Below are 12,211 nucleotides of genomic sequence, written 5' to 3'. Positions count from 1 at the left end.
GTGGGGACTCCAATCCCACATTTCCCCTCTGCAGAGGTTCTCCATGAGGGCTCCACTCCTGCAGCAGACTTCTGCCTGGACATCCAGGCATTTCCATATATCCTGTGAAATCTAGGTAGAGGCTCCCAAGCCTCAACTCTTGCCCTCTGTGCATCTGCAGGCAGAACACCACATGGAAGCTGCCAAGACTTGAGACTTACACTTTCTGAAGCAACAGCTTGAGCTGTACCTTGGCCCTTGTTAGCCACAGTTGGAGCTAGAGCAGCTGGGATGCAGGACACCATGTCTCAAAGCTGCACAAAGCAGCAGGGCTCTGGATCTAGCCCACAAAACCATTTTTCCCTTCTAGACCTCTGGGCCTGTGATGGGAGTGGCTTCTGAGAAGGTCTCTGAAATGACCTACAGGCATTTACCCCATTGTCTTGACTATGAACATTTGGATCCTCTTTACTTATGCAAATTTCTGCAGCCTTGAATTTCTCCCCAGAAAATGGATTTTTCTTTTCAACTGCATGGTCGGACTGCAAAATTTTCAAACTTTTATGCTCTACTTCACTTTGAAATATAAGTTCTAGCTTCAGGTCCTTGTTTTTTTTTTTTTTAATGCAAATGAGCATAAGCTTTTAGGAGCAGCCACGCCTCATCTTGAACACTTTGCTGCTTAGAAATTTCTTCTGCCAGATACCCTAAATCATCTCTCTCAAGGTCAAAGTTCCAGTGATTCTTAGAGCAGGGGCACAATGCCACCAGTCTCTTTGCAAAAGCATAGCAAAAGTGATCTTTACTTCAGTTCCCAATAAGTTCCTCATCTCCATCTGAGACTTCCTCAGCCTGAACTTCATTGTTCATATCACTATCAGCATTTTGGTCATAACAATTTAACAAGTTTCTAAGATGTTTCAAACTTTCCCACATCTTCCTGTCTTCTGATCCCTCCAAACTGTTGCAATCTCTATCTGTTACCCAGTTCCAAAGCTGCTTTTACATTTTCAGTTATCTGTAGAACAATACTCTACTTCTCTGGGACCAATTTTCTGTATTCATTTTTGCATTGCTATAAAGAACTACCTGAGACTGAGTAATTTGTGAAGAAAAAAGGTTTAATTGACTCACAGTTCTGCAGGCTGTACAGGAAGCATGGCTGGGAGGCTTCAGGAAACTTACAATAATGGTAGAAGGTGAAGGGGAAGCAAGCACATCTTCACATGGCAGTAATAGGAAGAAGGGAGCGAGAGAGAGAGAGAAGAGGGAGGTGCTACACACTTTCAAACAACAAGATCTCATGAGAATTCACACTATCACAAGAACAGCAAAGGGGACATCCTTCCTCCTGATCCAGTCACCTCCCCTGAGGCCCCTCCTCCAACACTGGGAATTATAATAGGACATGAGATTTGGGTCAGAATACAAAGCCAAACCTTACTAGTATGGTATGAAATATCATGTACTTCATAAAGCCAGAAGTTACTGAGCGTTTACTATGCAAGACACTGTGATAGAACCTGGAAAGCCCACATGAAGCTCACAGTCAGTGGGAAGATAAGCCTAGATGGAAATGGGTGAATAACCAGTGGGTGAGGCACAGTGAAAGTGTATTGAGTACAAAGATAGCACAGAGGACAGAGAATTTACCTCCTATAGGAAGTGATGTCTGCACTACATTTGGAAGAGGAAAAGAAATTTGGCAGATGAAAAAGAGGTGCAAGGGACATGCCAGGCAGAGAGAACATTATGGGCAAATGTGTGAAGGCATGAAATATCAAAATGTGACCTCAAATGTATTAGTTGGAGCAAAAGTACAAATGAATGAGGGCTATGAAATAAGGCTATGAAATAAGACTAGTTAGAGCCGGGCAATGTGGAGCCTGCAAAGGATATTAAGTAGTAGATTTTTGTCATCAGATTTTAGATGAACTGTGTTAGCAGTAAATTAGAGAAAATAAAGGCAGACCAAGCAGTTAAGGAGGATTTTGCAGTAGTCCCAGATACATAAAATGAGGACATGAACTAAGGCAGTGGCAGTCAGAATGGAAGGAAAGAATTAATATTTTTGGAGGTTAAATCAATAGGACTTAGTGATTGGAGGGATTAAATACAGATTTCAGGATTTTAGTTTGTGCTATTGGAAAAGCAATGACAGCAACTTAGAGAGGGAACCAGAAGGAAAGACAGCTTGAGGGCTAGAAATTGAGATGTAGTCACTGTGAGGCAGTTGGTTTCAGGTGGCATGAGGACATCTACATGAAGATGTCTGGCTAAATGGAGCTGGAGCTTTGCTCCTTTTATATATAAATCTAATTCTATAAATAGATACATAAAATTAGTGCACGCATGCATGTGTGTGTGTGTGTGTGTGTGTGCACATGTGTGTGTATTCTAGTACATGGAATGATTAGTTTGTGCCAGGTATTTTTTTTATTTATTATACTTTTAAGTTCTCGGGTACATGTGCAGATTGTGCAGGTTTGTTACATAGATATACACGTGCCATGGTAGTGGTTTGTTGCATCCATCACCCCATCATCTACATTAGGTATTTCTCTTAATGTTATCCATCCCCAACCCCCCCACCCCCTGCTATTCTTCCCTTAGCTCCCCACCCCCCAGTGTGTGATTATGTTCCCTTCCCTGTGTCCAAGTGTTCTCATTGTTCAACACCCACTTATGAGTGAGAACGTGAGGTGTTTAGTTTTCTGTTCTTGTGTCAGTTTGCTGAGAATGATGGTTTCCACTTTCATCCATGTCCCTGCAGAGGACATGAACTCATCTTTTTTTATGGCTGCATAGTATTCCATGGTATATATCTGCCACATTTTCTTTATCCAGTCTATCCTTGATGAGCATTTGGGTTGATTCCAAGTCTTTGCTATTGTGAACAATGCTGCAATAAGCATAGGTGTACATGCATCTACTGGAGATAAGTCAGATAAGATACACGGCAGCCTCAGGTTACTTATAGTGTCGTGGAGATTCATCAACCGGCAGATGGTTGTTAAAGCTGCTGTAGTGGGCATGGTCATCCAAGAAGGTTTAAGATGAAATAACAGCAAACTAATTACAATGTTTGGGAGAAAACAATGAGTAATAAGTAGGTAAAGGAGGAAGAGGATCCACCCAAGCAGATTAAAAAGAAAAAGTCATATCCCTGGAATTGTGTATGTACATCTCATTTCTGTAACAAGTGAAGATGTAATTTAATGAGTTCTCTTCCAGTTCTAAAATTCTGTGATCATTCATTACAAATAAAATATACTTCATAACAGTGGGATAGAAAAAAGTAATCATCTATCATTGATTATCACATTTGTATAGAGGAGTATGAAGTCTTAAAAAAGAATTTCCGAAACAAAAGTGAAGAGATGGAAATGACTACAAATAAGCTGAAAGTGCAATTAAAATCTGCACAGTCTGAACTAGAACAAACAAGAAATACATTAAAGTCAATGGAAGGATCTGATGGTCATGGTATGCTCTATTAAATTTTAAGTTATTTCTCTGTTTTTAATTTAATGGTCTAAATTTGTTAAAACACAAACCCAAGTACATTACCTACCACCTTTTCACAGTGCTAGATGATGTGAGAAATAAATATATAATAGTAGGTATTAATGATGGATGTTATGTAGCAGTTGTTAATTGTTTTTAGGTAAATTGCCATGGGCTTAATTTAATTCCTAAACTATCTGAATCTTTCCTTTCCTGTGGCTATTTCAGTAATTTCTAACAGATCTCAATATCTATTAATGTCAAGTAATTATTTTTAAGGATATAAATATCGGTTAACACTAATTTCCATTCAACCCCTTATTTTTCAACATGTACATTATATAAACTGTAGGTCTGTGGCTAGTTGGCAGTTCTTGATTCCTTCACTGTGATAAAAATGGGAAGGAATCCTGGAAATTGAATTGTTAGGCGAGGGGACCCTTCTCACCACCTAGACTTACTCTGTTTTTACTTTGCTGCCCATACTAATGCAGAGAGATAAAAAGGTTATCTTCCAGTTCATGTTATTCATATAATTGTTGACAAGACCATACATATTAGCTGACCATAAGAATTAATATTTATCTAATTAAAGTATACATTTTTCCATTTTTCAATATTTTTTAATGTCAAGATTTGTTATTGTGCTTGCTTTGACAGTACATATACTAAAATTAGAACAATGTAAAGAAGATTACCATAGTCTCTGTGCAAGGATGACCACAAATTCTGGTTGTGTTTCATATTTTGTGTGGTTTGGCCCTTTGCTGGTTAACACTGAGAAATTTGTTGGGTTTAGAGAAGTCACTTGAGAGGCCTTTTGAGGGTCTGCTGCCTCTGCTCCCCAGACAGCAACCCTGCCTCACTGTCAGGCATCTTCACAGCCATGCCAGGGACATTACATTTATTAAGTTACCTAGAGAACCCTTGTATTTTAATTCAAATTCTTGATTTTATTTATTAAATCAGCTTAAAATGAAAAAAATTTTTGAGAAAATTACCTTTCAAGGCCAACAGTGATCCACTTAATCAGACCATAATTCTTCAAAGTGGTGAGAAAATGATGTCAGCCTTTTAGTCTATTAATAAAATCAGTATAGTGTCAGTTTAACCCTGTTTTTGACAGTTTAGATAGAACTATATCTTGCTAAGGAGAAGTCACACCTTTCATTCTGATAGCTTGTTTATAATAAATGGTACATTTTTTTTTTCTTTTTAGCCTCCAAGTTATAGTCAGACTAGACTCAAAGCTGTGGCATTTTCAAACCTTTTTCCTCAGCTGACTATAAGAAAAAAGAGTCAGACATGCTTATGCTGGCAATTTGATTACTCAGATGGTAGTGAGTTCCAAACGCATGACAAAAATTATGAGAATAAAAATTGAAAAGTCTGTGATATCACTGGACCCTTTAAAAAGATATGCTAGATGTCTTGTGCAGTATTTTAAATATGAGTTTGTAGAAAAATCATTTTAGTAATAATGTAATATATATTATTCTTTATGTGACAGCCTCCATATCTATACACATACACACACATATATATTATATATTTCCCTACATGTGTAAGTATGAGTTTAGTCAGTGTTACTGTTATTACTAGAAAGGTGGCAATGTATCACGGTCAATGAAATTAATCCAAATAGCCCTACAAAACATGATTATATATATGTTTTCCAGCTCAGAAATCTCTAGTAGTAGCTAAACATTATTATATTCCAGTATTATGAAAACCGAAGACCTTTGTCCATGATCTTTCCCTTGAAACTGCCCAGGTACCTTGGAGGATCGATCTTGTCACCTTCTCATAAAATTTAACCATCAAATTACCATAGTCTCTCAAACTTGAGAACCTAAGGCATAGTTTGCTCTTTTTCTTTCCCAGCTATGAAAGTGGCAATGGGGATGCAAAAGCAAATCACAGCCAAAAGAGGTCAGATAGATGCCCTTCAGAGCAAGATACAGTTTTTGGAAGAAGCAATGACAAATGCAAATAAGGTGGGTCGCTGTCTTGAGTGAGGAAACCAACATGTTCACCCTTGGATAGACCGTAAGGCAGAATAAGATGAAGCAGAGATGCAAAGAACAAGGGGAAAAGGAAAGTTTATTTCTGAGTGAACAAGGGAAAAGTTCCTGGAAAAGCATTTGAGGAGGATGTTGAAAAACAGCCACTATTTTAAACGTGGGAAATAGCAAAAAGAACATTCCTGGTAGAGGCAAGGAATGATTATAAACAAAATACAGAGAGTTCCATTATAATGTGACATACATGTTCCTAAAAATCACTGTGCTATGCAAAATTGTGTAATTAAAACCACAAGGCTTATGAGAACAATGAGATTAGGAGCACCACACTAACAAATTTCATTAGTGACACATAAAAAATAGAAACCTAGTAAAAACAATAGCAGTTTTACACATGTTAAATTGTTTAAGAAATTTATAAATACAACGATAAATATAGCGGTTTGTCCTGAAAATGGCCTGAAGTTTTCTTAAGTATATATGCAGCTTGTATGTTACTGTGGAGGGGTAGGAGAGTTTCCTGTAACACCAGATGTAGATGGATGTGGTTTATAATACATGGTAAAGATGAGGTAGCCGGTAGGTGAGTGTGAGGAGTGTGCATGTAGGCTTCTTGTGTATTCCTATGCAGCTGTGTTTAGCTATGTTGAGTTTTCTTCATTGACCTGGTGTTTCTCATGAATGATACTCATTCATGAATAAGCAACTATGAAATCTGCCTAATGCTCAAATGTTCCCTGATATATCCATCACTTTGGAACAAATGTATATTTCAAAAGAAGATTTATAACAGAACTGATTGTAACAGGTGAAAAAGCAAATGACAAGTAGAAAATAAGTACAACCAAAGTAATTGCTAGTTTCCTATCCATTGTAGGCTGCCAAAATACTTCTGAGTGCAGCTAAATATTAACAAGTATAAACCCACATTTGTGCATACCCCTTATCACATAGACTTGTTTCTTCTTTCTTTCTTTATATTTATTCTTTCTCATTTTTTCTTTCTTCCTTTTCTGTTACCCTGAATTCATTTTTTTCTCTTTCACCATTTTTTTCTTGCCTTTGGGAACCCAAAGCAGTGCTTATCCTCCCTGATGGTACTTAGGGCTTTAAAAGGTTACTGCCTGCTCTCAACAAAGATACCTGCCCTGCCTAAAGGAAAATATTCATTATAGCTCTATGATATTGCCTCCAAACAAAAAGGGGAAAACCTATACAATTAATCTGTCTTTCCTTCTGAAGCCTTTTCTGCCTAATCTAATCAGAAAAGGAAAACTTATTTGCATATTAAAGTAGCAACACCTTCTACCTTATTTACAGTAAACATTTTTCACTATGAAGACATTTAAAGACATGTAGATTCAACAAACTGATGTCTGTATTTTAATTGACAACTATACATTTATTGTTTTTGCATACATATTCCATAGTGCTTTTCTGGAGGGATGAACAAATTTTAATGAAATGTTGTTTAATAGCAGAGACTATTGTATCAGTAAGCTCATTGTCGTCATTGGGCTGTTAAGTGACTTGAGGGCAGGAACTATATGTCTTATACATTTTTCTGTCATAGGTTCTGCAGTAGGAATTTGTGAAATGAATATTCAACCCTGAAACAAAATAGAAATCCATAAAACTTTCAAGTAATGCATCTTTTAACAATCTCTTATGTTGTTTAAAATAAATTTTAGTAAAATTTGGTATATGGTTATTTGATGCCAATTCACTAGAACACTTTTTATGACAATATAGTTATTTCATATTTCATAGATTTTATCAAAGATTTATAAGCTTAGAAAGAGGTAATAAAACCAGGGATTAAAATAAGAGGAAGTATATAGTAATCTCCTAGCAGCTCCCAACCCCAACTCAGAAACAATTAAATAGTATATGAATTAAACTTATCTAGGTCAGGGCCCTTTAAATAAAAATTTTATATTTCCATCACCTTTCAGCTTCTACATCAGCAGATTATTTCTGATATTTTTCTCCCATATAATTGTAGGAGAAACATTTTCTGAAAGAAGAGAAGAGTAAACTCAGCCAGGAATTGAATACTGTTGCCACAGAAAAAAACAAAATGGCTGGGGAGCTGGAAGTTCTGAGATCTCAGGAACGCCGTTTGAAAGAAAAGGTTACTAATATGGAAGTTGCTCTGGATAAGGTAATTATTAACTAAACATATAAAGTAATTATCGACTAAATAGTTATTTAGTTATTAACCAAACAGAATTGTTCTGAACAAAAGCTCTATGTAGATAGGAACTGAGTTTATCAATTCATATTGTATCCCAATCACCTAGCACAAAGGAAAACTATCCTATAGAGAAGGCTCTTCTGACTTTTAAAATGTAGTCATAATTCTTACTTTTTGCTAAGTTTTCTTTTTCAGGCTAACATAGTCACAGGAGCAGTAAGATCCAAGATATAAGATGTTCCTGATATCCTTAGAGGCCTGAATAAATAAAAATGCCTCCGTGAACACCTGACTTACCACCAAAAAGTGACTTGGACATTTGGTAGAATACAATCTCTTACTAATGCCAATAAAATGATAAAGTAATGTTAATGACTAGCGCTTTGCGGGGTCCAGAAAGTGCAGGGAGGAAACACAGCTTAAAGAATCAGAAGGATTAGTGATACTGTTTGTCACTGCCATTTATTGTAGAGAAATAAATATCTTATCCTGTCACCTAGAAACTCTGGAAACCTAAAATTTTACCAAAACCATCCTTGATTGCTAAGAAAACAGAGCCTAGATAAAAGAATTTGCGATCTCACCTCTGTTACCTTTTTTCTTAAAACATGCTATGTTGACTCTATGAATTTTAGTTGTGGGTTTTTGTTTTTGTTTTTTTGAGATGGAGTCTCGCTCTGTCACCAGGCTGTAGTGCAGTGACGTGGTCTCGGCTCACTGCAACCTCCATCTTCTGGGTTTAAGCGATTCTCCTGCCTCAGCCTCCCGAGTAGCTGGGACTACAGGCACATGCCATCATGCCCAGCTAATTTTTGTATTTTTAGTAGAGATGGGGTTTCACCATGTTGGCCAAAATGGTCTTGATCTTTTGACCTTGTGAGCCACCCATCTTGGCTTCCCAAAATGTTGGGATTATAGGTAAGAGCCACTGCACCGGGACATTTGTGGTTATTTTAATATAAATTTTTATACTTTGGCAAAGCTGTTTCCTCACTCCATCCTTAGTTCATTCATTGTTTTGAGTGCCCTTCACATACTGAAAACTATGTATTTGCTGGGGGCACAAAGGATGAAAACATGGCCTCCAGTTACACATAGTTCACTGAATAAAACAGATAAATAGATAATTGTAATATAGTTTGGTAGAAGGGCAGGAAGATTCCTTGAAGAGATGGCAGCTCTGCATTTATAGGTTAATAAAATAAAAGTGGATAAAAAGATAAACCACTTATGATTGCTTGATTGTAGGCATCTTTGCAGTTTGCAGAATGTCAAGATATAATACAGCGTCAGGAGCAAGAATCAGTCCGCTTAAAACTTCAACACACTTTGGATATAAAAGTAAGGTCATCATGAATAGTAGTTTAAGCAAAAATTATGCCTTTGTTTGATATGCTTTTATATTTTTTTGTGTACCTTAGATACACATTCAAGTATATTTCAACATAACCTGATACTATTAATAGCAATGATAAGATCTGTACATTGTTGCATACTATACCTATTCTTTTCCTATATGGTAACAAATAGAAGCACCACTATCCTTAGCTTAAAATAAGTGAGTGAAATATAAACAAGTTTCACTAGTACCTGCATGGGAATACCCAAAGCAAGAGTTTTCCATGCCCCAGAGTCAAGCAAGTACAAAACCCTAAGTGCAGATATATTTGCTTGTTTGGGGATTAACAAAAGTGATATAATCTATATGACAAAACGTGTTTTTTTAAAATAGTACATTTTACACTGAAATATATGTCTATTTTAAGAAGTATACTTTAAAGTGACAGACACATTTTAAAATCTCAGTAATGGATTTGCCTGTGAAATCAAAAAATACATTTTGATTTCATAATTCTTTACAGTTGTAGGTTGGCAGTTATTTTCCTCACCTCTGTATTGTTTTCCAGGAACTTCAGGGCCCTGGTTACACCTCAAATTCTTCAATGAAACCACGCCTTCTCCAGCCAGCATCTGTCACTCGTTCTCATTCTAATGTACCATCTTCCCAATCTACAGCCAGCTTCCTGTCTCATGTAAGTAACCAATCTTATGATCCATTATGCAAACAACATATATGTAAGTAATTTTAAATTGGAAAGAATTGCACTGAAAAGTAGTATCTCTATATTCATAGCATTTTCAATTACTAGATTTTAAATTTGTACATTTTCCTATAAATTCAGTGGAGTCCAGGTGAATAAAAATATTTTCTTTACTATTTGGTGTTTTCTTATCTTCAATTCTTTGGTTATTTCCATCACAAGCATTTCCAGATTACAAAGCAAATAGTGAGATGGCTAAAATAAGCATCACTTCAAAAGCCAAAGGCAAGTTGGTAGTATATTTAAAATTCTACCAAAATGAAAATTATTTGTTATATGTGGCTTTTTGTTAACTTATTTATAACATGAAAATTTTATTAATTGTAAGATACTTTTATTCCCTTTAATTAAAATATTAGAAACTTTGGAATTTTTTTAGTTTAACCTTTTATACTTTTAATGCTCAGAAAAAAAATATGTGCAATGTAAAATTCAAGCCTTCTCTTCTCTGAAGATATGTATTTCTGGAACCACAAATCCCTTGAAACCATTATTCAACTGTTAAGAAATAAGACATTCCAAAAATCACACATGAAAACCAATTAAATTAGTTAAAAGTCCTATCTTATATATGGTTATAGGATCACCAGTAATCTGTTATTTTACCTGTAATATTTAAATGAAAATTATGTACTATTTGAATGACTAAAATAGAGTCCTCTCACATACTTAAGATGTCGGCATTGAAAAATAAGCTATCACACAACAATAGAATAATAGTATTAGTGTTAGACGTTAAACATGTTTCTCTCTGGAGACTGGAATTCAGAGATGCACAGGGAAAGGGCAGGAAACTGGTACTTTTGGTTTTAAGTGTTATGAAATCATTTTACTTTTAAAAATAGACATGTTCCATTGATAAAAATTAAATTACACTCCCCTTTCCAAATATAATTCTGCAAATCAAACAACAACAAAGAACATTTTACCAGGAGTCACTGGAACGGTATTTTTAACTTTTTTGTGTGACCTTGGGCAAGTCAGTTAAATATATTGTGCCTTAGTCTTTTCATCTGTAATGAGTAGTCTGGACAAGATGACCTCTAGGGTCACCAAGAAAGATTAGCTCTAAAATTCCATGATTTTTAATGACCCAAAAGCTATTAGATTTTGCTCAGCTGCTTAATATATAGATTGTACTGGATTATAAAGAATCTTATCCATCACTGAAAAAGTACTAGTCATTAGTTTAACTTTAAATTTTAATTTATTTATTTATGTATTTTTTTTTCCTGAGACAGCATCTTGCTCTGTTACCCAGGCTGGAGTGCAGTGGTGCAATCATGCTTACTGCAGCCTGAACCAGCCAGGCTCAAGCAATCCTCCTATCTTATCCTCCCTAGTAGCTGGGACTACAGGTGCATGCCACCACGCCTGGCCAATTTTTTTATTTTTTATAGAGACAGAGTTTCACCATTGCCCAGATGGGTCTCAAACTCCTGGGCTCAAGCAGTCCTCCCATCTTGCCCTCCCAACGTGCTAGGATTACAGGTGTGAGCCATTGCTCTTGGCCTCAACTTAAGTTTTTAAATAATAATTCTAACGGAAAAAATGAACGACGTTTAAAAAATATACTGTCAGACATGCTTTATACAATTAATTCCTTCTCATAAAAATGTTTATTATATAATTTTACACAGTAAAAGTAACATTCATTCTTTATTTTGTTCACTGATGTTTGCCAAGTACCTAGAACAGTGTCTAGCATATATTCAATGAATATTTATCTCATGGATGAATGAATTCACTGTAGAACATTGTCTTCAGCTTTCCATTATTTCCACTGATAAGTCAATTGTAAATCTCGTTGTTGCTGTTTTGGAGGTAGTTTTTTCCTCTGTTTTTAAGATTCTCTCTTTGTTTTAGTATGTAACAGTTTGCCTATCATGTGCCTAGATGTGCTGGTCTTTCTGTCTTTCTTAGAGTAGTGGTCTTCCTGATGTGTGGATTGAAATCTTCATCAATTTGAGAAAATTTTCATCCCTTATCTACTCAGTTTTTCTTTCTCTATTTTCTTTTTCCTTCTGGGACTCTAATAACACGGATTAATTTTTTTCATCATGGCTTATATATCTTTATATTCTTTTCACTTTTGCTCATCCTTTTGTCTCTCTGTGCTTCAGTCTTGTTTTTTTCTGGCCTATTTTCCAGATAATTAATTCTCCCTTCACCTGAGTCCAATCTATTAAACCCATCAATTAAGTTTTTCATTTTAGAAAATGTGATATTTAGTACTAGAATTCCATTTAATTCATGTTTTTTATTCCATTTCTTTTTTTTTTTTTTTTTTTTTTTTTTTTTTTTTATGGGTTTTTTTTTTTTTTTCCCCCGGTGGGGGGAAAGTGGCCCGTTCCCGCGTACCCCAACCCCCCCTTCCTGGGTGCTAGGAATTTTCCTTCCTC

The 12,211-nt window shown here is 35.7% G+C and overlaps 1 protein-coding gene and 1 non-coding gene across 15 annotated transcripts in view; both read left to right on the top strand.

Moving 5' to 3' along the window:
- The window catches only part of CCDC158 (coiled-coil domain containing 158), a 119,787-nt gene that overhangs the window by 60,625 nt on the left and 46,951 nt on the right, over positions 1-12,211 (top strand). For 12 of the 14 annotated variants that reach the window (XR_004263709.1, XR_004263708.1, XM_032261114.1 and 9 more), the window contains 5 exons: positions 3,313-3,465; positions 5,371-5,483; positions 7,516-7,674; positions 8,956-9,048; positions 9,615-9,740. Coding sequence is in view for 12 of the 14 variants with exons in the window: in XM_032261114.1 (XP_032117005.1) it covers positions 3,313-3,465; positions 5,371-5,483; positions 7,516-7,674; positions 8,956-9,048; positions 9,615-9,740 (644 nt within the window). In the remaining 2 variants the exon portion in view is untranslated. The remainder of the gene's footprint in view (positions 1-3,312; positions 3,466-5,370; positions 5,484-7,515; positions 7,675-8,955; positions 9,049-9,614; positions 9,741-12,211) is intronic. The other 2 variants (XM_032261107.1, XM_032261111.1) reach the window with 2 other exon arrangements.
- LOC116538648 lies at positions 4,131-4,236 on the top strand. Its single transcript, XR_004263727.1, has one exon. It is a non-coding gene; the product is annotated as a U6 spliceosomal RNA (small nuclear RNA).

Source organism: Sapajus apella, unplaced genomic scaffold, assembly GCF_009761245.1.
Source record: "Sapajus apella isolate SASKATOON/1434 unplaced genomic scaffold, GSC_monkey_1.0 scaffold121, whole genome shotgun sequence".
NCBI classification, from domain to species: domain Eukaryota; kingdom Metazoa; phylum Chordata; class Mammalia; order Primates; family Cebidae; genus Sapajus; species Sapajus apella.
Note: the sequence above shows the minus strand (reverse complement) of the source record. Positions and strands in the feature narration are given on the sequence as shown.